Source organism: Centropristis striata, chromosome 22 (assembly GCF_030273125.1).
Source record: "Centropristis striata isolate RG_2023a ecotype Rhode Island chromosome 22, C.striata_1.0, whole genome shotgun sequence".
Taxonomy (NCBI): domain Eukaryota; kingdom Metazoa; phylum Chordata; class Actinopteri; order Perciformes; family Serranidae; genus Centropristis; species Centropristis striata.
The window spans coordinates 8,078,864-8,100,661 of NC_081538.1; the positions used below are offsets into that span (position 1 = coordinate 8,078,864).

At 40.5% G+C, this 21,798-nt stretch overlaps 1 protein-coding gene across 1 annotated transcript in view; it reads right to left on the minus strand.

Moving 5' to 3' along the window:
- tmtc1 (transmembrane O-mannosyltransferase targeting cadherins 1) overlaps positions 1-21,223 on the minus strand; it is an 81,525-nt gene extending 60,302 nt beyond the window's left edge. The window contains exons 1-2 of the mRNA XM_059325769.1: positions 20,806-21,223; positions 8,976-9,153 (exon numbers count right to left, since the gene is read on the minus strand). Coding sequence (XP_059181752.1) covers positions 8,976-9,153; positions 20,806-21,101 — 474 coding nt within the window. The 5' untranslated portion in view covers positions 21,102-21,223. The remainder of the gene's footprint in view (positions 1-8,975; positions 9,154-20,805) is intronic.
- Between the last annotated feature and the right edge of the window lie 575 nt (positions 21,224-21,798).

A 21,798-nucleotide genomic window follows, 5' to 3' on the forward strand; every position in this document is an offset into this window, starting at 1 on the left:
TTTGCACCGATATGATGATGCAAACACACAAATAACTTTTTTAAAGAACATTTAACATTATGTTTACATTATATGTAAATAGATTGCATTACATTTTCAATTAAGTCACCCTGCATATATTTAACTGCCTTTTTTCTCATCTGTAAATGGATCACAACTGTGGCCCAGGTTCAGGCACGGTCTCTCCCTCTTTTTCTGCATCCACATGGAATCAGGTAGATGGTAGATGAAAAAGCAAATACCAGTTTGGTTAACGAGAGCAGGAAGATAAAATTACACAGGGTGAACAGCAGCTGTGCTGTATCCATTTCTTACCTTACATTAACACGTGGTTTATCATTAGTGCCAGCATAGTTAATATAGTGAGTTTGACCGGTTCTGCTGTCTAGATGAAAGTACTTGCTTTGCAACACTGAATGGACATGCCTAAGCAAGAATCTGACAATTTATTAAAAGTCAGGCAAATATGCTTGGATCTGGCTGTGGGGCATGAGGATAGAGGGTAGTGAAGGGAGGAGGACAAAAAGAACAGGTAGAAGAGAAGGAATAGCGAAGGGCTTTCATGTGACATCTCATAAAAAAACAGAGCAAAGGAGGCTCAGCAGCTCCCACACACACACATACATCTCACAGACTGACACAAGGAGGGAGGGGAAAACAAAAGAACAGGACAGATGTCCCCACAGAAAAAAAAATCAGGCCTGGTTAGAATACGCAAAAGCCTCAAGCTTGAGATATACTTGCTGTTAACCACTTGTTCGTATCCACAACTGTTCCAAACAGATGCAGGATACATGAGGCAGCCACCATGCATATTCCAACACTGAGTTAACAAGTACAGCAAGTATATCTCTGGCCTAAAAGTCTTTTAGACACAGAAGTTAAGTGTCCTCACCTTCTGTACTGTGACGCAATTTCAAGTAAAATCTAATATTTCAGGGGTGTAAAGTTATAAGAGGGATTCAAATCAGATCCTTCCATTTGATCTGACTGCTGAAAGTGGTCTGTCTTAGAGTTTAGCACATAGGAATGTTGTGTTTCCACACACACAGCGCTGTTAGATCACATACCACCAGAGGCCTGGAGCTCTACGCTCACCTGCCATCATTAGTCCAACAGTGCTGCTCACGCTGCAGCCACACAGAGCCAGCTGAAAGCCTTTTTTTTAAGGTGAACATGTTGGTTACTGAATGTAACATCACATTCTATGAATACAGGTGTTTTAGTACACTGATATCCAAACACGTCTTCCTATCGCTCTGTATATTGCTGCTACAACCATCACTACAACCAACAAACTGAAGAGTGGTTTTAATAGACCTGGTGACAGCTGGTCCCCAAAAGTCTCTTTTGATTACATTAACTTTTGTAAACGCCCCTCAGTGCAGGATGAGTCATCATACAAGTTGTTGTGCATTTAAATTCCTCATAATAATCAAGAAATATATTTCAAGACATAAATGAACACTTAACACATGAAAAAAGGATTAAAACGGTGAACTTTTTTAAATATTTTATTCACGGGGACAGACTAAAGGCGGCCAATCGGGCTTGTAACCAGGGTTGCAGGTTGAAATGCCAGGATTGACAGGTCAAGAGCTGAGGTGCCTGCAGCACCAATGCTGGGGCCTTGAACAAGATCAGTAGAGGTGGTACTGAAAGCTCTGTACCCAAAGTCTGCAGTCGGGTGCAGGGGATGGACAGCAGGCCTGCGTCTGAGGACTGCAGCCTCCGGGACAGGTTATAGTTGTGGAGGAGATCAGCTACTGGAGGACGAGGGAATGGAGGGACTTGTTTGTAAGCAGGAGTATTTTGTAGTCAATGCAGGATTTGAGGGGGAGCCAGTGGAGGTGGATGAGGGTGGGGGTGATGTGCTGCCAGGTCTTTGTGCGAGTAGGGACCCTGGCAGCTGAGTTCTGGATGTACTGGAGTCTGTCCAGGGCGTTTTTGGGAACCCCTGGACAAGACTCCATTACAGTAGTCCAAACATTATGTAACAAAGACATGGACTAATGTCTCTGCAATGAAGTCGAGGAGTGTTGGTCGGAGTCTGGAGATGTTTTTGAGGTGGAAGAATGCAATTTTAGTGATGGCTTTGATGTGCGAGTGGAAAGAGAGGGTTGGGTCCAGAATGACAGCCAGCTTGTGGACTTCAGGGGAGGCCAGAAGGCGCAGTTGTCCACATCCAGAAGGAGATCGCCAACCTTCTGGAGCAGTGCACTGGGCGCCTCAACCATGAGCTCAGTTTTCCTGTTGTTGAGTTTGAGGAGGTTGTCTGACATACACATTTTGATTTTGTGGAGATAGTTGACTAGTGACTAGGGGGAGAGGTGGGTGGAGGGTTTGGTGCTAATGTAGAGCTGTGTGTCATCGATGTAGGAATGGAAGTCGAGGTCATGCTGACGGATGACCTGACCGAGGGGGAGCATGTATATAGTGAAGAGGAGGGGTACAAGGGATGCCTTGGTTGACCCAGGCAGGGGTCTCTGATGTTGACAAACTATCTTCTGTTGGTGAGATAACACTGAAACCAGGGGAGAGCTGTAACGGTTAAGCCTATGAGGTCAGATAGTTGGTTGAGGAGGATGGTGTGGGAGACTGTATCAAAGGCAGTAGAGAGGTCAAGGAGGATGAGGATGATGTTGTTAGTGATTTTGATGAGTGCTGTTTCTGTGCTATGGTGTGCTCTGAATCCAGATTGAAGGGGTTTGTAGAGCTCATGGTTGGACATGTGAAGATGGAGTTGGACGGCGACTGCTCTTTCCAAGACTTTACTAAGGAAAGGAAGGTTGGAGATCGGGCGGTAGTTGTTAAGGTCCTCTGGGTCCAGGCCTGGCTTCTTGATGATGGGAGTCACTGAAGTCGTTTTGACCTGGGAACCTTGCAAGAAGATGTCCACCATGACGGGGCATAGGGCGGAGAGACAGGCCTTAACCATGGCTGAGGGTATTGGGTCAACAATGTTTATGGAAACTTGTGGAGCAGCAAATTTAAATTAATGCCACCGAACAAAACTGTAATTAAGGCTGCGTACTGTATGATCGCTTTGCCAAAGGAACATTCAGTCTTTCTGATGCAGAAAATCTAAGCAAGAATATTGCAATCATTTTTATAACAATGCAGCCAGTTTGGGAGAGAGGGGTGAGATAAATGGGTACTTTTTGTCTTCCACCTTTCTTGTCAATCTCTATCTCAATCGCTCTCTCTCCCAAACTGTACAGCTCACAGCCAAACACAAATACTGAGCAGGGTGACTTTTTGCCGGCAGACTTTTCTTGGTATGTCCTAGCTTTGTTGTGTGTGTGTGTGTGTGTGTGTGTGTGTGTGGCCCACAGCAAGGCAGCACAAATATGTCTGACGGTATCCACACATGGCCAGCATGCGATCAGCAGAGAGAGGAGAGGAGGTTTGGCTGAATGGAGACTTTTTAGCTCTGAAACAGGAGCCTCATTCACTGGATATGGGCTGACTGACTGACTGCCAGATCGGCCATATTGGACACAAAAAACAGTAGAGACTGTCTGAACCCAGAAACAGATTGATCCTGATCCATGACTGGAATGCAGGAAAAAGGAGACAAAATATACAAAAGCCCCAGGGAATTTTTGATGAAAGAAGAGAAGTAGAATGAAGACAAAATGGTTGAAAAAGAAGATAAAGAAGATGGGAAAAAAGACATAGAAGATGAAAAACATACTGTATTTTACTTAAAGTAGGCTTAAAGTAAAGTAGTACATATTGACTCGATCAAACATGTCGGAAATGTGCGTGACAACAGTCTGATATTGGTGCAGCCACCAGACCAAAGCAGCAATCAACCACATCATCTATTGCGGCCATTGTGCAGCACGAGCAACATTCCAAGAGGAGAATTTGTTTATTTTGGGTCTTGCATACCTGCAAAAACACTCAGGACTGTAAAGTAATTCACTGCGTTATTTTTTTTATTTTTTCTACATTTGTTGTACTGTTGAGTAAACATTGTTTTTTTTGTTTTTTTTCTATGTTAATCTTATTTAATTTGCTTTGTTAGTTACTTCGTATGTTAATAAGATATTGAACTTATCTCTAGTTTCTTTAGTTTTCAGTACAGATGCTTTAAAACTGGCAGTTAAAAAAATAAAAATAAAATCGTGATGACAATCGAGATCAGACGATATGAAAAATGATGTATGATGTATGATGGATTTTTGCCATATTGCCTGGCCCTACTTTAAAGTTTATTTATTTTCCCTTATGTATTTAAAGCTACTGGGGGGAAGCCAACAACCAAATTAAAGTTAAACTTGAGGGGCCGAGTGCAGCTATCAGCCAATCTTTAAAATGGCGAGGGTAAAGACAAAGTACAGTTTGAGGACCTGCGGCATAGTTTTGGTCCGTTGTATGTGAGCATTACAAATTACCTATGACAGTGATGGTAAAAAACCACAACTGTGTGAAAACACTGTTCAACACATGTGGCATATGTCTGCAGTAATATACTTCCACCATGATGGTGCATTTCTGAAGATATCATGCCATGTGTCTGTAGACTGCATGAGGAGGAGACAGTCAGGTAGAAAAGAACTCCTTCTGCCTGCAGTATTACACACCCTCTCCATGCAGATTCAGAAAGGGCAAAATCCAGAACTAAAGCTAAGGGGTTTATAGCTCAACATATGCAGCTCTATGCAGTCGTGGAGGATGCAGGATTTCAGCACATAAATGAAGTACTTGACTGTCGTCTCTTCTCACGTCATCACTTTTGCAACACGGTAATCCACAAATTTTATGAACAACTGTCCATCACAGCCAATGTCTCTAACTTTAGACGGATGGACCTCCATGGCTGCTGAAAGTTATCTAACTGTGACTTCGGGGTGGAAGGTAAAGGGGTTATTTCTGCAGACAAGCCCACTTTATGAGAGCCATAATAGTGAGCATCTCTCTTACGTACTGACACGACAAGTAGCACATATGGTCCTTGAGAGATACATATTATGCTGTCCTTTTAAAAAAATGTTTAGTTGCTAGTTGAATGTATGCTTCATTTATATTGATGGCTTTAGTCTATATGTGGCAATTTTGGATAACAATATAAGATTTGTTATTTTCTTTATGTTGTTAGCCAGAATTTTGTTATGAGAAACACTTTTTTTTTTTTTTTTTTTTTTTACAAATAAATCTATAAATAAAAAGCAAATTGAAATTTGCAGTGCCTCCTCTCTGCACCAAAAACATACAAAACGAAAAACCTGCTTGTCACACCGTGGTGAGGTCTTGGGTTTTTTATGTTTTGGTCTCGTCACTGCTTTTATTTTGAAAAGTAACTCTCCTCTCGTTTCAGATCACCTGCCCCTCCCTGTGTGTGTCACCTGCCTGAGTGTCTCCCCTAATTACCAATTGTGTTCACCTGGTGCTCCCTCCCTCATGTGTTAAATAGTCTGTGTCTCCCTTGTCCTGTGCCAGTGTGTCGTTTTTCGTCTCGCCAGCAATTCCACAGTTCTTGTCATCGCCACAGTCATCTGCCTTGCTTCGTTTTCAAGTTTGTTCTCCTCGTAAGAGTGATTTTCTTTTGTAAATTTTCACAGCTTAGCTGCTCCCTTAGTTTGTTAGTTGTTTAGATTGCCTTTTGTTATTCCTCCTTAAGAGTGATTTTGAGTTATTTAGTTTTTTGCCCTTAGATCGTTCCTCCATTTTACGGAGTGATTTTTAGTTTAGTCTTTTTCCCTGTTAGGTTTTTCCTCCCTTTTGGAGCGCCTTTTGTTTATTAGTATTTTTGTTTGTCCCTTTTTCCCCCCTTCCCATGTCTAGTTGTTTGTTCATTATCCCATAGGATAGTTTGCCCTGAGTTTCAGGATAGTCAGGAGTTTTGTGTTTTTTCCCTCTTTGTAGGGATTATTATTGTTAGGTCTTTTAGACTGTTAATGTTCATAGCCTTTTTGTTTCCTCTGTTCGGGGAGTTCCTCTTGCTGACTAAGTACCTAAATAAAGTGCTTTTGACATACTCTGATATATCTCTGCGTCTGAGTCCTGCTTCGAGCCCGGCCTGACACTGCTACCCTCCAACCATGATATGAACCCCACCCCACAGTCCCACTGTCCACCTCATTCCACACTTTGTTGATATTTACACAGTCATTCATCAGATATCGGATTTAGGTTTAACAAGAAAGATTTTGACAAATTTATTTAATAACTGGATATATACCTAAATTGGTAAAATATACTCCATACACTACAAAGAGACTGCTTTTTATTTGACATCAAATAAAATTACATCACATCAATCGTAGCCTTTCATCATTTCGGATGTGTACAGCAGGTTAAATAAGTATTGAATATGTCACCATTTTCCTCAGTAAATATACTTTTAAAGGTGCTATTGACGTTGAATGTTCACCAGATGTTGGTAACAACCCAAGTAATCTATACACATAAAGAAACCAAAACAAATACGTATAGCAATTAACTTATGTAATAATGTGAAATCACACAAGGAAACAATATTGAATACATGAAGAAAGGGTGGTGCAAAAAGGCATGGGAAGCCAAGACACGAGCTGAAATCTATCAATAATTAGAAAGCAAATTAATACTGGCTGGTTCATTCCCAACTAATGGTGTCTCATTACTCAGGTGTTACACAAGAAACATCTGTTGATGTGTTAAAGCAAAGACCTTCACAACCTTATTGTTATATATATACATTCTCTTCTAATCTCCATCTGGATGTAATGGATGACATGGTGACACCCAAGGATCACCTTTTTTCACAGATTTTGTTGTTAACAAAAATTACAACAAAGCAGATTCATATTCAGCTGAAGTCAAAGAAGTTGAAGACAAACTCGACCCCCTGCAGTTTGCATACAGACAACACATCGGATTGAACGATGCTGTCCTCTACATGCTTCACCATGCCCTTGCTCATCTGGAGGAAACTAGTGCTTATGTAAGAATCATGTTCTTTGATTTTTCAAGCGCATTCAACACCAGCAGTGGACGGCTCCTCTCTCTCCGTTGCAGGAAGGAGAGGTACAAAAGACCTTCACTCCTACAGTCATCAGGCTGTCTCATTCTGACAGAGATTCTACCAGACTAACTCAATTTCCCCTCGGGGATAAATAACATCATTTTGATTTGATTTTGATTTGTGCAGCATAACAAACACCCAACTAATCCATGATGAAATTTGTTGCCAATTATTTCTCATTGATTTTAATCGATTGGATTGTTGCAGACTGCTTATTCCCTCTGATGACAATTACCCTGTCCAATCTATCTATTGTATTGTTATTAATTCTGTGTATTTTATTGCTGTATCTTTTCTATCTTTTTTGTACGGTGTACTTGAGTGCCAAGAAAGGCGCCTCCAAATAAAAATTTATAATTATTATTATATTATATTCATGTATAATCGTCAAAGCTGATCACAGAATTGAATCTTTGAGTTTCAGTTTATTTGCTCGAGGGTTGATACACACAACAAGTAGCCAGCTCACTCTCCTCTCTCCCAGCCACATGTAGTCCCAAACTTTGTAGTTTGACGGGCATGCTGGAAGATAGGCAGGGAAATAAAACTCACTGGCCTGGAGAGTTTATAATAAATCATGCTTCATGCTTCCTGCTCTCACTTTCTTTTCTGTCCTGTTGTCTTGCTTCCCTCACTTCTAGCTTGATCTCCCTCTCCTCTGGCCCTTCCCTTTGCTCTCTACTCTCCTTCTCTTTGAGTCTTGGTGTCTCTCTGTACAGGGTGTCGGGGGATTGCCTGGCAGGAGAGCTATCCTGCTGCAACCCCTGCTGCTCTCCATTAATCTCTCCACTCACTTACTCCCTTCTCTCCACTCCGCCTCCGTCTCATTTCCTTTCATCGGCTCCTCCACCACATCTCATGCATTTCTCTTTTTTCACTCAACTTTTTCTTCATGCTGCACATAGTTCTCTGCTACATACATCTTGGACCCTCCCCCTTGTCTTTATCCCCATTTCAATTTCACTACAACGCTTGTGTAGTGAAGACCTGAGACGTCACCTGTTGGAGCAGGGGAGAGAAATAAGAGAAAGGCCGCTTTCAGACTGCCAGCCAAAATCCGATTTTTAGCCCATCCAGATTGGAACTGGATGGCTCTTTTGAAGTTTGAACAGTCACAAATCACATGAAATCCGATTTTTGCGAACTGGATCGAAACCACCTTCGGGAGGTAGTTTCAGATCGCATTTGGACAGATGTGTCTCAGTCTGAACCACTCCAAACACTCAGATCGGTTTTGACTGTCCGTGACGTCACTCTACGTGGCACGTGTAGCGCTGGCAGCGTGGAGACGAGGTGTCCACCGGCAGCCGCGCCCGACTCATGCTCATCCACCCGGTTTCTCCCCTGGTGCATCTGAGATGTTCTGCACCTCTACTGGACAGTGATAAGGCCAATATACTGAGGTGACCTGCCTCCTTCATGTTTGCTGTTGTTGTTCTTGTTGCTGTCGCAATTATATGACATCTGACGCCGTGACGACGTCAGACGCTCTGACGCCGTTACTATGGCAATCTGTCAGATCAGTCAATAATGTGGCCCAGTCTGAACAGAGCCATATCCGATTTGGACACTTGCTAAAAACAGTGTGGACAGTCAGCCCTAAAAATCGGATTTGAGTAGGAATCTGATTTGAATCAGATTCGCCTGCAGTCTGAACGCAGCCTAAGAGTCTTAGAGTCAGAAAAGGGGAAATGTTGCCCCGAGCACTGGTCCCTACATCTATTGCTGTATAGGACCAGTGCTTGGTGCGATTGCCCCGTGGCCCTAATTACATTGTACTGTTCATGTGTGTATTGCATCTTGAGGACCTGTAGTGTTCATTTCTAGCACCGTGTACATTACAACCAACACTCCAAACAGTTGGTAGTAACTTTGGAATTATGTTCCAGATGTCAAGGTGGAGTTGAAGGTTGAACTATTGAATGAACTGCAGTTAGAGACAGTTGGTGCTTGTACTCACGGCCTCGGTGTGGATGGGGTGCACAGCGAAGAGGACTGCTGTGACAAAGGCGTGGCGAGAGTCTTGAAACACGCAGCGTTCACACGTGTGCATGAGCAGGCAGGTAACGGCGCAGTGCAAACACACGTTGATGAGGTGAAAATAGAGAGGCGTCATGCCACCCAGCAGAATGTTCAACCTGACAAACAGACAGAGAGACAAACATTCAGCAACGTGGGATTGGAGCTGCATTAGCATTATAGTTGGCTGTGTGAAAGTTATTTGTTCATGCATAATATATGATTTATTGAACTTTCCCAGCCTTATTTACTTGCCACAGAACAACACAATCACAAGATTCAGCTAAACAAAATACAATAAGCCCAATACACAAAGATGTGATTATAAAGAAATTAACAAAAAAAAAAAGAAGAGGAAACCTATCCTTAGCCTCTTCCACGAAACCCGTCCTTTTTACTGTCATTTTTATTATGGGGACAGGGGAGGTTAAGGGAGAGATAGCGAGTGGAAGCATAATACATCATCTGAAAGCTGCGAACTTGAGGACAATTTGAGATGCAGCTTAGCATGTTCCGGTTTTCCTCGTCATAAAACTGTTACCACTATAAGACCCACATTAAGACACCAACACGTTGAAGAACACCATGGGAAAATCTATACTGTGACTGGATTTTAAAGTGTGTGTGTGTGTGTGTGTGTGTGTTGGGGGGGGGGGGGGGGGGGGGATTGAAAGCCATATCAACATCTACAATCTTTCCATCGTCAACCACACCTAGGGGATTCAAAGTTTCATGAGACTTTTGATAATTGTAGAGGTCACAGCAGATTATTTTATAGAGTGAGGGCAAGTTTAAAAATAATGTTCCAATTACAATGAAATGGCTATGATGGGGAAAACCATCATCACACATGAATAACATTGGGCTCAATTAACTCACAAAAGTCTCAGCTTTACCCAGTTTAAGCAATCCCAAGTCTGGGACCCTAATATGCTGAAATCTTTAAATACAATTGGCAAAACAACACATTTATACTAAATGACTCCTTCCTAAATGTTTCTGTTTGTTACTCCACCTAAGATGGGAGCCAATTTCTTTAAAATATTTCATAAAATCTAGAAAGAGAGAGCGCGCTGAGATTGTTTGGCTAGCTGTCTGGGTTATCTGTCAATTTAATTGCAGGTATGACTGGGCATGGACCATGAATGTAATCCTGTACTGTAAGATACTTTGGCCGGGTCTTATTTACAAAGTGGTTTCAATTTTACGCAGTGCGTTCAGGTTTACGTGTAACATACTATGCTGTATCCCGTTATTAATATCTAATTGATCAGTGATTATGCCATAAGTTGTTTGTATTTCTGCTATATAAGCAACTACAGCAGATTTTCCAATACCTCTTTCACACCAAAGACCACATGTCACACATCACAATATGATGCATGTTTTTGGCATAATACGATGTAAATATAGTTCTTACAGCATTTTTACATTTGTCTCTCTAGCTCCTCTCAACCCTTCCCTCTATTCTGCATTTTACAGAGAAGAACGGGATGAACAATGATTTCAATAATGGCAATGAGCCTACAATCAAGTCTGTCACTAATAAAGGTAGATGTGGTGCTGGTGGATAAAGTCAAATGACAGTAAAAGTAATAGGACTAATGGTAATAGTTACAGCATCAGTAAAAAATAAAATGACAGCAGTAGTGTCTGTAGCAGGGCCACAGCAGGAGCAGCTACAGTCCAGACCCAACCATGATCCACGCTAAGGATCTCATGCATATTTCAGTTACTCTACCATTATAAATTGGCTAAAAGGACCACTACCTCAACTGCTTTCAAATGCTTCTGTAAGGTGTTTATGCCCATCACTTTCAGTGTTATATTTGGCAACTAGTAGTAGAAACTAGAAAATTGTTTCCCCTGGAGCACTAAAAACCATCCATCTTTGTCTGCTGTTACTTTTACTTCATCAAACAAGACACCCCTGTGTATCAGAATGGCTTGCCCTTGCTCTTTGCCGTAGATAGGAGTAAAAGGTTTAGAGAAAGCCACCTCTGTTGAGTCGATTATAATGTGCTGGCCTCTAAACTAGAGGTTCTGCTAATGCCTCCTGTCGTAGTCCCTTACATGACTCACAGAAAAACTCACCTAACAGGCCAGAGTTTCATGTGACCAGTCTGTAAAAGTCTGCAGGGATTCCCATTAATTACCAAAGTATTCTTTGAATATCTTGGTTTTTTATTACAACAAATCATTATTTCCATTTTTCACAAGTTAATATTTCTTCTCAAGTTAATTGAGGAAAACCTAAAAAAAAAGTTAATGTTTTTCTTAAAGTTCATTGAGGGAAACCTGGAATACTCAATGATTAAATTAATTTATTGCAAAGATATAGAACATAAAAACACAGTCGAGTCACTTTATACCCATGTTGTGCATCAAAGGGTTAAAATAAGGGATTAACTCTTAAAATAAGAGATTAACTCTTAAAACAAGATAGATTATCTAACACTTCTAAATCTAAGTTGTTTTTTTATCTTGGTAAGAAACAAATTATTTGCAGTGTGGCATAGCTGTTTTCCACCTACTCTAAGGAGGCCACATGAACCTCCACAGCAGTGGTGTTTGTGCCTACTTGTTCCACAGCATTTTCAATTCTTCACCTCGCTTTCTGATTTTGTGTGCATGGGCTTCAGCTTCCTCATCAATTTTCAGAAGAAGCTCCGTTCTCACTGTTCTTATTTTGCGAAGAATAAGGCCAAACCGAATCTCATCCATTTTCTGCAGAGCCATGAATTTAAAATGTATTTTAAGAGACTGCTTTGAGAGAACATGTCGGATTTTTTACACCGAATCACAACCTGTTTAAGATTTTCCAGCCGCTAATCCCTCTGTGAAGAATAAGTGAGACGTGCAATTTTCACTTGGTTCATCATAATTGGTATTATGCTGTGACAATTCCCTCTCCACCCAACAGAATGTCAACAACCTGATAACAGCAACTCAGAAAGAGTGAAGCATTGCAGGGTTCATTCCAGGATATTGGTTTTTATATTTTATTATATTTATATTTTAGCAGTGAAGTAAAGACATTTAAACTTCACTGCCAGAAAAGATTGCACATATCCATAGATTTTATTTGTTAATGAGGGATAGGGGAGTAAATTTAAAGAACAAATGTGTACTTGTGTACTACAAAAGTCCACTTTCACCCAGGAGAGCAGGCTTCGTGTCCTGTGTGGAAACAAAAGTAAACAACTTTTTAAGTAACTTCCATTTAATGTAACTTCCGTGGCTCACATCACCCTCGTAAATATTTCACCTCCGGCATTTATGTACATTTATTTACTTTTGAAACTGTCTTTTGTTACGCCTTACCAGGAAGTTTAGGTCAGTGGTTTTGTAGCATAAATTCACAGAAACTGCAGCATTCTACAACTGTGAACCATACGTGTATGTATAATGACATCAGTGCTATTTTTAGAACGCTCCACTATACCGTGAGCCGCTTTTGACAAACTCTCATATGTGTTGTTATGGGTGGTACTGACGGTACGGTCTATTCTATCATTTAGGTTGGAGATGTTTTTGGTGAAAACAAATAGCTTGAATGAGGAGTTAGAACAAGATGGTAAAAACATATATGTGATACTGTCAGTCTGAGTGGAATAACAAACAGTTTGACCCTTTTCTCTTTTAAACAGCGCTAGGAAGGAAAAATAATCTTAAGAGGCTAATCCTCATGCTTTCTAGAATGGAACAAAACCAAAAAGGAAGGGCTGAGAAGAGCATGGCGCAACATCTGAACTTCTTATCTCGGTTTGTAATTAGTTCTAATGGGGTCCACTGTACACTCTCATCCAGTCCATTACATGATGAAGGAGACATTTTCTCCACCATCTCTCTTTTATTCATAATTCAATGAGGATGATTGATAAAAACCTGCTTGACTTTCAGAGAAAGCATTTACCCTCACCATTATCTCACCCTGACCTTAGCTGATGCTGATCTACCCTCCTAGCTGATGATGCTGAGATGAGTGTGGAGCAAGGAAAGGGCTGTGAGATGAATTTCCCAGAGGTCCCAGCCGGGGTCCCAACCCATCTGTGTTGTCAAGGCTGCAGAGGAATTTAAATTTCTCAATTGAGGCATTTAGCTGATGTGCTTATTGAAAATGTCTCACAATGAGGAAGCAGTTCAGAGTTCAGTGTCCCGCCCACAGACATTTTGACAGGAAGTGTTGCTGCTTATGGACGCACATATTGGCTGCAGAAGGAATCTCATCTGTGACCTTTGTGTGATGGGCCTCCACTACCACTATTCTCAAACATGAATAACAATGAGCCTGGGCCTGCATGATGATAACAAAAAGTATGCTATTATCTGGGAAAAAAGCAGGAAAGACAACACATTCTTTCTCTTACATAAGAAAAAATGGAATCCCTAACCAATAAGATGTATTGGTACAGTTCATGACAGCTACAATCTTGCTTGACAAGTATTTTTTTTCGATGGCTAATGTTAGGTAATCTTTGCAAATGAACAACACTTATTATTTGAGCACCTTATTACAGGACAAGTCAGTCTGCAAAATGTGCAACTTATTTATGAAAACCTGGCTTCAGATTGGTCGAGGGGGGATTGCCCAAACCAGGCAAAACTTTAGGGTGACAGCATCAAGTAATATTGCTAGGCACTTTGTGGGGTGACCACCTCATTATTCCTTAAATCCATTTTCATCTGTTTATCTGGGGCCGGGTCGCAGGAGCAGCAGCAGCAGGCTAAGCAGGGCATTCCAGCCCTCCCTCTCCCCAGCCACAACGTCCAGCTCTTCCTGGGGGACTCTGAGGCGTTCCCAGGCCAGACCAGAATAATTCCTCCAGCATGTTCTGGGTCTTCCCCGAGCCTTCAAGCAGACGGCAGAAAATTTGGCATATGGTCATTTCTACGCGAGGCTCAGCATTTATCAGTTTGGACATGTCTACTGAATCAATGCCTGGAACGGATAAACTCCGTGGTGTGTTTTTTTAATAAATAGTGACAAACCAAAGCATGTTATATCATTTATTAAGACATCATTGAAAATACATAAACCCTGCAACCGCAATGGTGGTGCGTCAGTGTCAAGAATTCCAATAAAAAAAATATATTATTTTTCTCTCTTTTATAATAATATTAATTGCAGAATATATAGGCTATCAGGCTATACAAATAAGAGATGTATAAATAAAATAGTTTGATAGTCCATTGCTATCCTTTCTTCCTCTGAGAAATTCCTCTTCATAGTACCTTTAAAAAGGAATAAGAACTTTACTTTAAAACACTGTTTTACCTCCTGCAACCAAAAAGCTGTGAAAATTTGTGCTTCAAATTCAAAATACCTGTACCTGTTTATAATGTCTGCTTTGTTCCCTATGTGTTGGTATTTGTAAAAAGGTGCACTTTGCTAATAGAGGTGACATAAAAAAAACCCAAAACAAAACAAAATCTCTTCTTGGCCATGTTGTGTTTTTCGATGCCGTTAACAGGGTGAAGCCTCTAAACCCAGTTTCTACGTTTGATTGATAAATGAGGGCCACTTTGTATTCAACAGCAATGTCAATTTATTGTTAGACATTCCATTAATATCATGGGTTGGTCCAGTCCGTGTTGGATTGCTGTTTAGGATCCAGGCCTTGGTCTGGATTTTGAGAAGTCTTTGAGAAGCCTTGATCTATAGGTTAACACTTCTGCAGGCTTCTGTTGATCCTATAATTGACCCCTAAACATCCCTTGCCTCCTGAAAGGGTTTGCTGCCTGGCTGCTGAGAACTTTCCTAGAAAGCAAGGGCCTAACCTACCCCAAACTGGTGCATCCAGATTGGCAGGAAAAGCTGCACTTTATGGTGGATATGACAGGTCACCTGAACACGCTGAACAAAAGTCTCCAGGGAAAAGGAAGCACAGCCCTGCAGATGCTGGAGGATGTTTTGGCATTTGAGCTCAAGATGACAGTGTTTGCTTAAGATGCAGAGAGAGAAACGCTCTCTCACTTCCCCTCCCTGAGAGGGTTTAAAGAAGCACGCAATCACACGCCCTGCATTTGGTTTCTGTGAGATTCTGTGAGTTCAGAAAGGAAAAAAACACATCATCCTTCCCTGTCACAACCCTGGAGATCAACTCATCGTTGCTGAACATTCACAGGAGTAAGTCAACCCCGTCTAGAAATTGAACTGGCTGAAAAAAAGACGATAAAGACTTATGGGTGTCCAAGTTGAAAAGCCTGACAGATGATCTTGAGAATGACACCCTATCAGAAGGTCATTCCCACTCAGGAGCAAAAATGGAGCAATATTGAATATTCCCCAAACCCTACAACCTTGTGTTTGAAACATGGAATTCCACTTCCGACACCAATATAAACATTGAGAAGTCCTGTGCATCTTTGGATCTGAGCAGGTTTTCTCAAGCATGAACGACATAAAATCCAGATATTGCTTCCACCTCAGAGCCTACAGCCCTGTGTGAGCATCAAAGTCACGTCTTACAGCCCTGTAGAGAAGCTCTGCAGTAATGTTCAGAAACAGAGAACCCTCTCATTTAAAAGGCTATTATTTTGCAAAAAATATTTATTTTAGACCCTGAGTTGAGGTAGTTGTGTTTTATGTTGAGGCTTGACATTTTTTGCTGTACGTGGCTGAGGAACAAAACAGAAGAGGATGACAACACACTGGAATGGACATAAGTCAGAATTAAGAACAAACTGGCCTGTTTGTATATTTACTTTTTTGTTTTTTTGTTTTTTACAGCTTTTAGGCTGCGGCTGTATGTTTTATTTTTTGCGAAGTGGGCTACTTTTTATTTTATTAATTTTTTCACAATTGAGGGAAGGACTCATATCAGCCTGCAAAGTTTTGCTTTATTTGTTTATGTTTTATTTCAAAGTAGGCCTGTACATGCCAGTTTTTTTTTCTCCTCTTCATCAGAGTTTAGTGTTTTCCTTTGTCATAACAGGTAAAAACAGCAACAACATGTCAATAGTTTTCTTTTTGTAGTTACAAAAAAAACCTATAGTTATTTATACGTTTTATCAGTATAACTTTACAGTGGCAAGAAAAAGTATCTGAAACCGCTGAAATTACCTAGTTTAATGCAATAATTTCTCATAAAATGTGAAAAGTAAAAGTATAGACAAACACAATGGCTCTCATTCATCAAACGAGCATACGACAGAAAGTGAGCGTAAAGTGGGCGTACGATCATCTCTAAACAAGGCTCGGCATTTATCAATTTGGACGTGAGCGGAGGGTACGATCAGATCTCACGTCTGCTCTCAGCTCGTGTACAAAAATTTGATTCAGCCTAAAGTCCACACATCTGAGTCAGAGAATTGTTCTTAGACTATTGGATCGATGCCTGGAGCTGTTAAGTGTTTTGTTTTTTAATGGTGACAAACCAAAGCATGTTAAGGCTACATCATTTATCATTAAAAGATCATTAAAAATAAATGCACAGTGCGACGGTGAAATTCTTTAAACACAATACTAGCCGAGGCTGTTAAATGTTGTTGTCTTCTGCTATTAAATAAGCGCTGCCACACCCTCCTCTGTCTGGGACATAATTCTTACGAAATGTAAAGAATTGAATATAAGTTTTTATGTTAATGTTCAATTCATATTAATATCTCCCCATTATAATTATAATAATAATATCTGCATATTATATAGGCTATTAGGCTTTATATATCACAGATGTATTGATGAAATATTCCAACCTCATCGGGAGTTTGATTGTCCATTGCTACACTGCTGGCCGCAGCACTGATTTCCTTTGATGAAACTTTTTATGCTGCCAAACAAAACCAGTTGGTTCAGTTGCACCTGTTGGACAAGAAATTCCTCTTTCTTTTGGAATTTATACTTACTTTGCTACCCAACAGCCACATTTATCAACAGCCGATCTTTCTTACGATGTGATCTACGTTCGTTTGATAAATGGGGGCCAGTGTGCTTAACCTTACACCACACAAACAACTACCGGTATAATATTTCATGTCCTCATTGAACACATCCATTAAACATTTTCGGCCGACCTTCTTTGGCAGCAATAACGTCAACCAAACACTTCCTGTAGCTGCTGATCAGACCTGCGCAGCGTTCAGGAGGAATTTTGGATCATTCTTCATTACAGAACTGCTTCAACTCAGCCATATTCTGAGGACGTCTGGTGTGAATACTGAGGTCATTCCTCAGCGTCTCTATTGGATTGAGGTCTGTGCTCTGATTTGGATTTTTTAAGGTGGATTTTCTTTTTTTTAAGCCGATTTACTTCAGATTTACTTCAATGTATGGGGTCATTGTCCTGCTGCATCACCCAACTTCCACTGAGGTTTAACTGGTGGACACCCACCCTGACATTATCCTGTAGGATACCTTGATAAACTCTGGAATTTATTTTTTCCCTCAATGATACCAAGTGGTCCAGGCCCTGAGGCAGCAAAGCAGCCCCAAGTCATGATGCTCCCTCTACCCTATCTCACTGTTGGGATGATGTTCTCATGTGGGTATGCTGTTCCCTTTTTACACCATGCGTAGTGCTGTGAGTTCTTCCTGAACAAGTCTGCCTTAGTTTCATCAGTCCACAAAACATTTTCCCAGTAGCGTTGTAGAGTGTCAAGGTGCTAATTGGCAAACTTCAGTGCAATGATGGGTTTTTTTGGAAAGCAGTGGCTTCCTCCGTGGTATCTGACTCATGAACCGAGATGTTAAACAGTCTTTAGCAGTTACTCTCAGCAAGGTTCTTGTTGGAGTCATTAGCCTAAGGGTTCACTTACTTATTTTGTTTAATGGATGTGTTCAATAAGGACATGAAATATTATAATTGTTTATGTGGTGTTAGGTTAAGCATTCTTTTTCTTGCCACTGTATCTAAAACTTAATATTTATCCTTATTTTAACAGTCAAATTTTCGGTTTTGCACCTCCAGAAAAATGTATTTGGCGGAAGAGGGCCCAAAATTGGCTCTTTTGATAGTAAAGGTTGCAGACCCCTGATTTAAGAGTTTAACACTATTTTAATGTATGTGATATGCTGCTTTAAGTCTAAAATTATATAAAAACAAGTGACCAAAAACAACTTATTTTCATTCTCAGAATGATGAAGGCTCACTTAACATTAATATTTTAGTAGAAAAATGTATGTCTTAATCTAAATGTATTTATCCTTTTAATATTGTTGCATAAGTAAGCTGGGTCAGTGTGGCTGCAGCGCTCCCCCTGTCCTTAATATTATCATTGTTACACATACACTCTACTCTAAAAAGGACATCAAACCACCAGACCTTTGTCAATTACTGTCTTCTTATCCTGTCTTTTTTATGCAATAAAGAAAAATAAATTCAAATTGATGGGATCAGTCTTCAGATTACACAAAAAAATAATGGAAATAAATAGTAAATTAGAACTAATTTTAAAGTAGGGCAGCAAGTAATGATTTTCATTTATTTATTAAATTTCTGATTTTTATTTTCATTATTACTTAATATTCTTGATTAATTCATTGTTTGGTCTAAAAAATGTTAGAAAATCATGAGAAAATGTCCATCCCAGATTCTCAAAGTCCAAGGTGATGTCTTTAAATATTATTAGTCAAGAAAACGTATATAAATTGAAATAAATTAGGAATTAAAATCGTTATGTCTTGACATGGCAAGTTGTATTAACATTATCAAGTTTTCAACTTCAAACTGTGAGTTACAATAAAGCAAAAATGTGTGTCTGTTTGGCAAGACAACAAGAACATCATTGTGAAATGAATGTTATGAACTTGCATAAAGTGAAATTTCATATGACAGTTGAACCAACTGAAAAATGTCTCAGTGTGGCCTCACTCCTGACCTTCATCAAAAGAATAGTGTAGACATTAAGGACACATCATGTCCTGAGTCTTAACGCATTAAAAAAGATTTTAATATTCTTTTTAATGTTGGCGAGAAAATTTAATATTTTATTAAGAGCTGGTTGCTAATTTGATTTTTTTACAATTTACATTAATAGCCCCGAAGAGGTCTTAGCGAGGTTAAATAAGTAGTCCACAGCCATGCCTGGATCTCTGAGGCTGTGCTTGGTCACAGTGATGCTTTGAGCTAAATACTCATAATGACAGTGGTATGTTGATGTTTTAGCAGGAATAATTTGATAACATAAAAAAATAGCAACTAATATATTATTTTTAAAGAAAAACATTACCATAGGTATTGGCCTCAAAAATCAATCAATGTTCAATGGGCAGGTCAGGCCGACAGTCTGAATAAAACAGTTTGGCAAAGTTTTGTTGTAAATCAGAAACGGAGCTGAGGACGAATGTGTAAAACAAAGGGATCACATATCTGACAACATGTTTGCCAGCTAATGACACTTGTCAGTTTTAAACACTGCTACAGAGCAAAAAGTATTTAGGTGTGATGCAGTGCCTCACTCACCGTTAGATAGTGTATGTCCTATGCAGGAGCACAGAACATGAACAGTCTTTATCATATTCTGGAATTTAGTCTCAGATTTATGAAGGCAGCATTACACACTGAAACTGCATCCTCATTTGAAATTAAGAAAAACAGAAATCTGATGCTCTTGACTTTTGCATCAGCAAGGCTCAGCTTGGCTCATTTCTTCTCATTTAGGGACACTGTGTAAGCTGTCCTCTTTTTATTGTGCAATCACTGCAACATAATATCATCAAACAATCATGTCGTGTTCGGGATGCTCCCCTGGTTCTTCCGACAGATATCCTGCGCCAAACTGAGAGCAACAGCTCCGCCCTCCTACAGCAAAGCCCCGTTTAAAAAAAAGGATTGTGTTTTCCTTTCCTTGTCCGCTGTTTCCAGAACTTTCACCTCCTCACACCTTAACTCACTCAAACTCAACCACCATTAAAGTGAAAACTCTTAAAAAGCTGCACAACAAGTTCCACCTTCCTGTGTGTATTTTTGAAGTTGCATCAAACTGGTGTTGAGGGCAGGAGGCTGGGATGTGCTTGAACAAGTTCAGTGTTGAGCTGGCCAGCCGTGCTGCTCTTTCCTCTAACGCAGGGATGGGCAACTTAAATGCTGGAGATGAAACTGCAATTTTAAATATGTTTACAGTGCAGTAACTTCACATATCCCATGCTTAAATGCATGTATAAATAGGAATACAAAAGGTTTGAAGCAAATGAAAAATAACCACTTACTGTGATTTCTCTTGTTTTCAGTGCAAGAACAGCAGACCAACATTTATTGCAAGAAGTGATTTTGTGCATTTTTACACTGCACTTTTTGAGATTTCATGTTCAAATGCATGTAGTTGTACTGAGGGCCACTCCAAGTGAGGGTGCGGGCAGTATGCGGCCCCCGGGCCTCCAGTTGCCCATTCCTGCTCTAACTCGTTATAGAAATATTTAAAACGGAGCTTGAACAACGACAAAATCTATATAATATTCTTGACATTCCGTTATCGAGAGACTTGGTGGCATTTTCCATCTCACATGACGGCACCAAAACAAGGCGTCACGGGGATATTTACCTTGTAACATTATTCTTCTAAAGTTAACTATGAGGCTGCAACAGCTTCTTTCCATAAGGAGACAGCTGTGTGACGTCAGCTTTAATATCGTTATACATGCATCGTTTATAGCTTTCATTTGATAGTTTCGAGAGTACGTTTTTAATTTGTATTATTATTTTCATTCGCTAGTTAGAAACACGATTCTCATGCGGGTTTATATCAATAACTAACATACCAGCATACAGTGTTTGTTTCAGTAGCTCCCGGTGAGGTGAAAACAGCGGAGTTGGGAAAGCAGGAGAACTTACTTGAAGGTAAGGACGCATAGCGGTCTGTAGGACTTGTGGCTGGTATTCTCTGCCATCCTCTTGCCCCAGAAATCGTTGCTGAATATGTTTCTGATGCTGGAGCCCGGTCGGACGTCCGGGTTGTTGATGATAGCCCACACATCGTCGTGGACCAACTCCCCCTGGATAGAGTTGCTGTAGCAGACTGTGCATAAGGCGACCAACACGGCGTAGCGACCCGCAGCCCACACTGCCTCGGGCCAGACGATCAACCGAGGCTGCTGGCGGGCTTTCTTCTCCCGTCCCGGCACTGTCATGTCGGGCCTGGTTTCTCCCGCGGCTTCGGTGCGCTGAGGATAAAGCTGGGAGGACTGGAGGACTCGTCCATTCCGCCTGGCAGATAGCGACTGTGTATGCTATGGAGTGCGGAGACGGTGAGGCTGTGCTGTGCTGCTTTCAGGTGCAGTCGGTGAACATCGGTGTCACGGTTCATCATAGAGCCCCGGTGGGTTCTACTGTAAATTCTCTCAAAAAGGATGTGACAAAGGATGGCTAATGGCATAGTATTAACACCGTGTAAATTATGTAACTTAAGAGAAATAAATTACTTTTTCTTGCTTTTTTGCAATTTTTTGAACATGACTTTGTGACTATTTTGAAGGTGTCTACATAAGAGTCACACAAGCCTGTCAAAAACATGACATGACAAGTATCATGAGCATTAATGTTACTTTAAAGTGTCATTAATGTTCATGACACATCCCATGTCATGTTTATGACACGCTCATGTCACTCTTATGTAGACACCTTAGAGTAAAGTGTTACCATATCTTGCTTAAGTCACAAAGGCATGTTCCAAAAAATGCCTAAGTAACATTTTATTTCGACTTAGGCATAATAAATCTGTTTAAGTCACACACTTGACATAGGCCATTATCTTAAAGGGGTAAAATCACATGATCTGATCAACTGAGGATGTAGGCGATTTTACCATAGGTGGCCTGCGTCATGAGG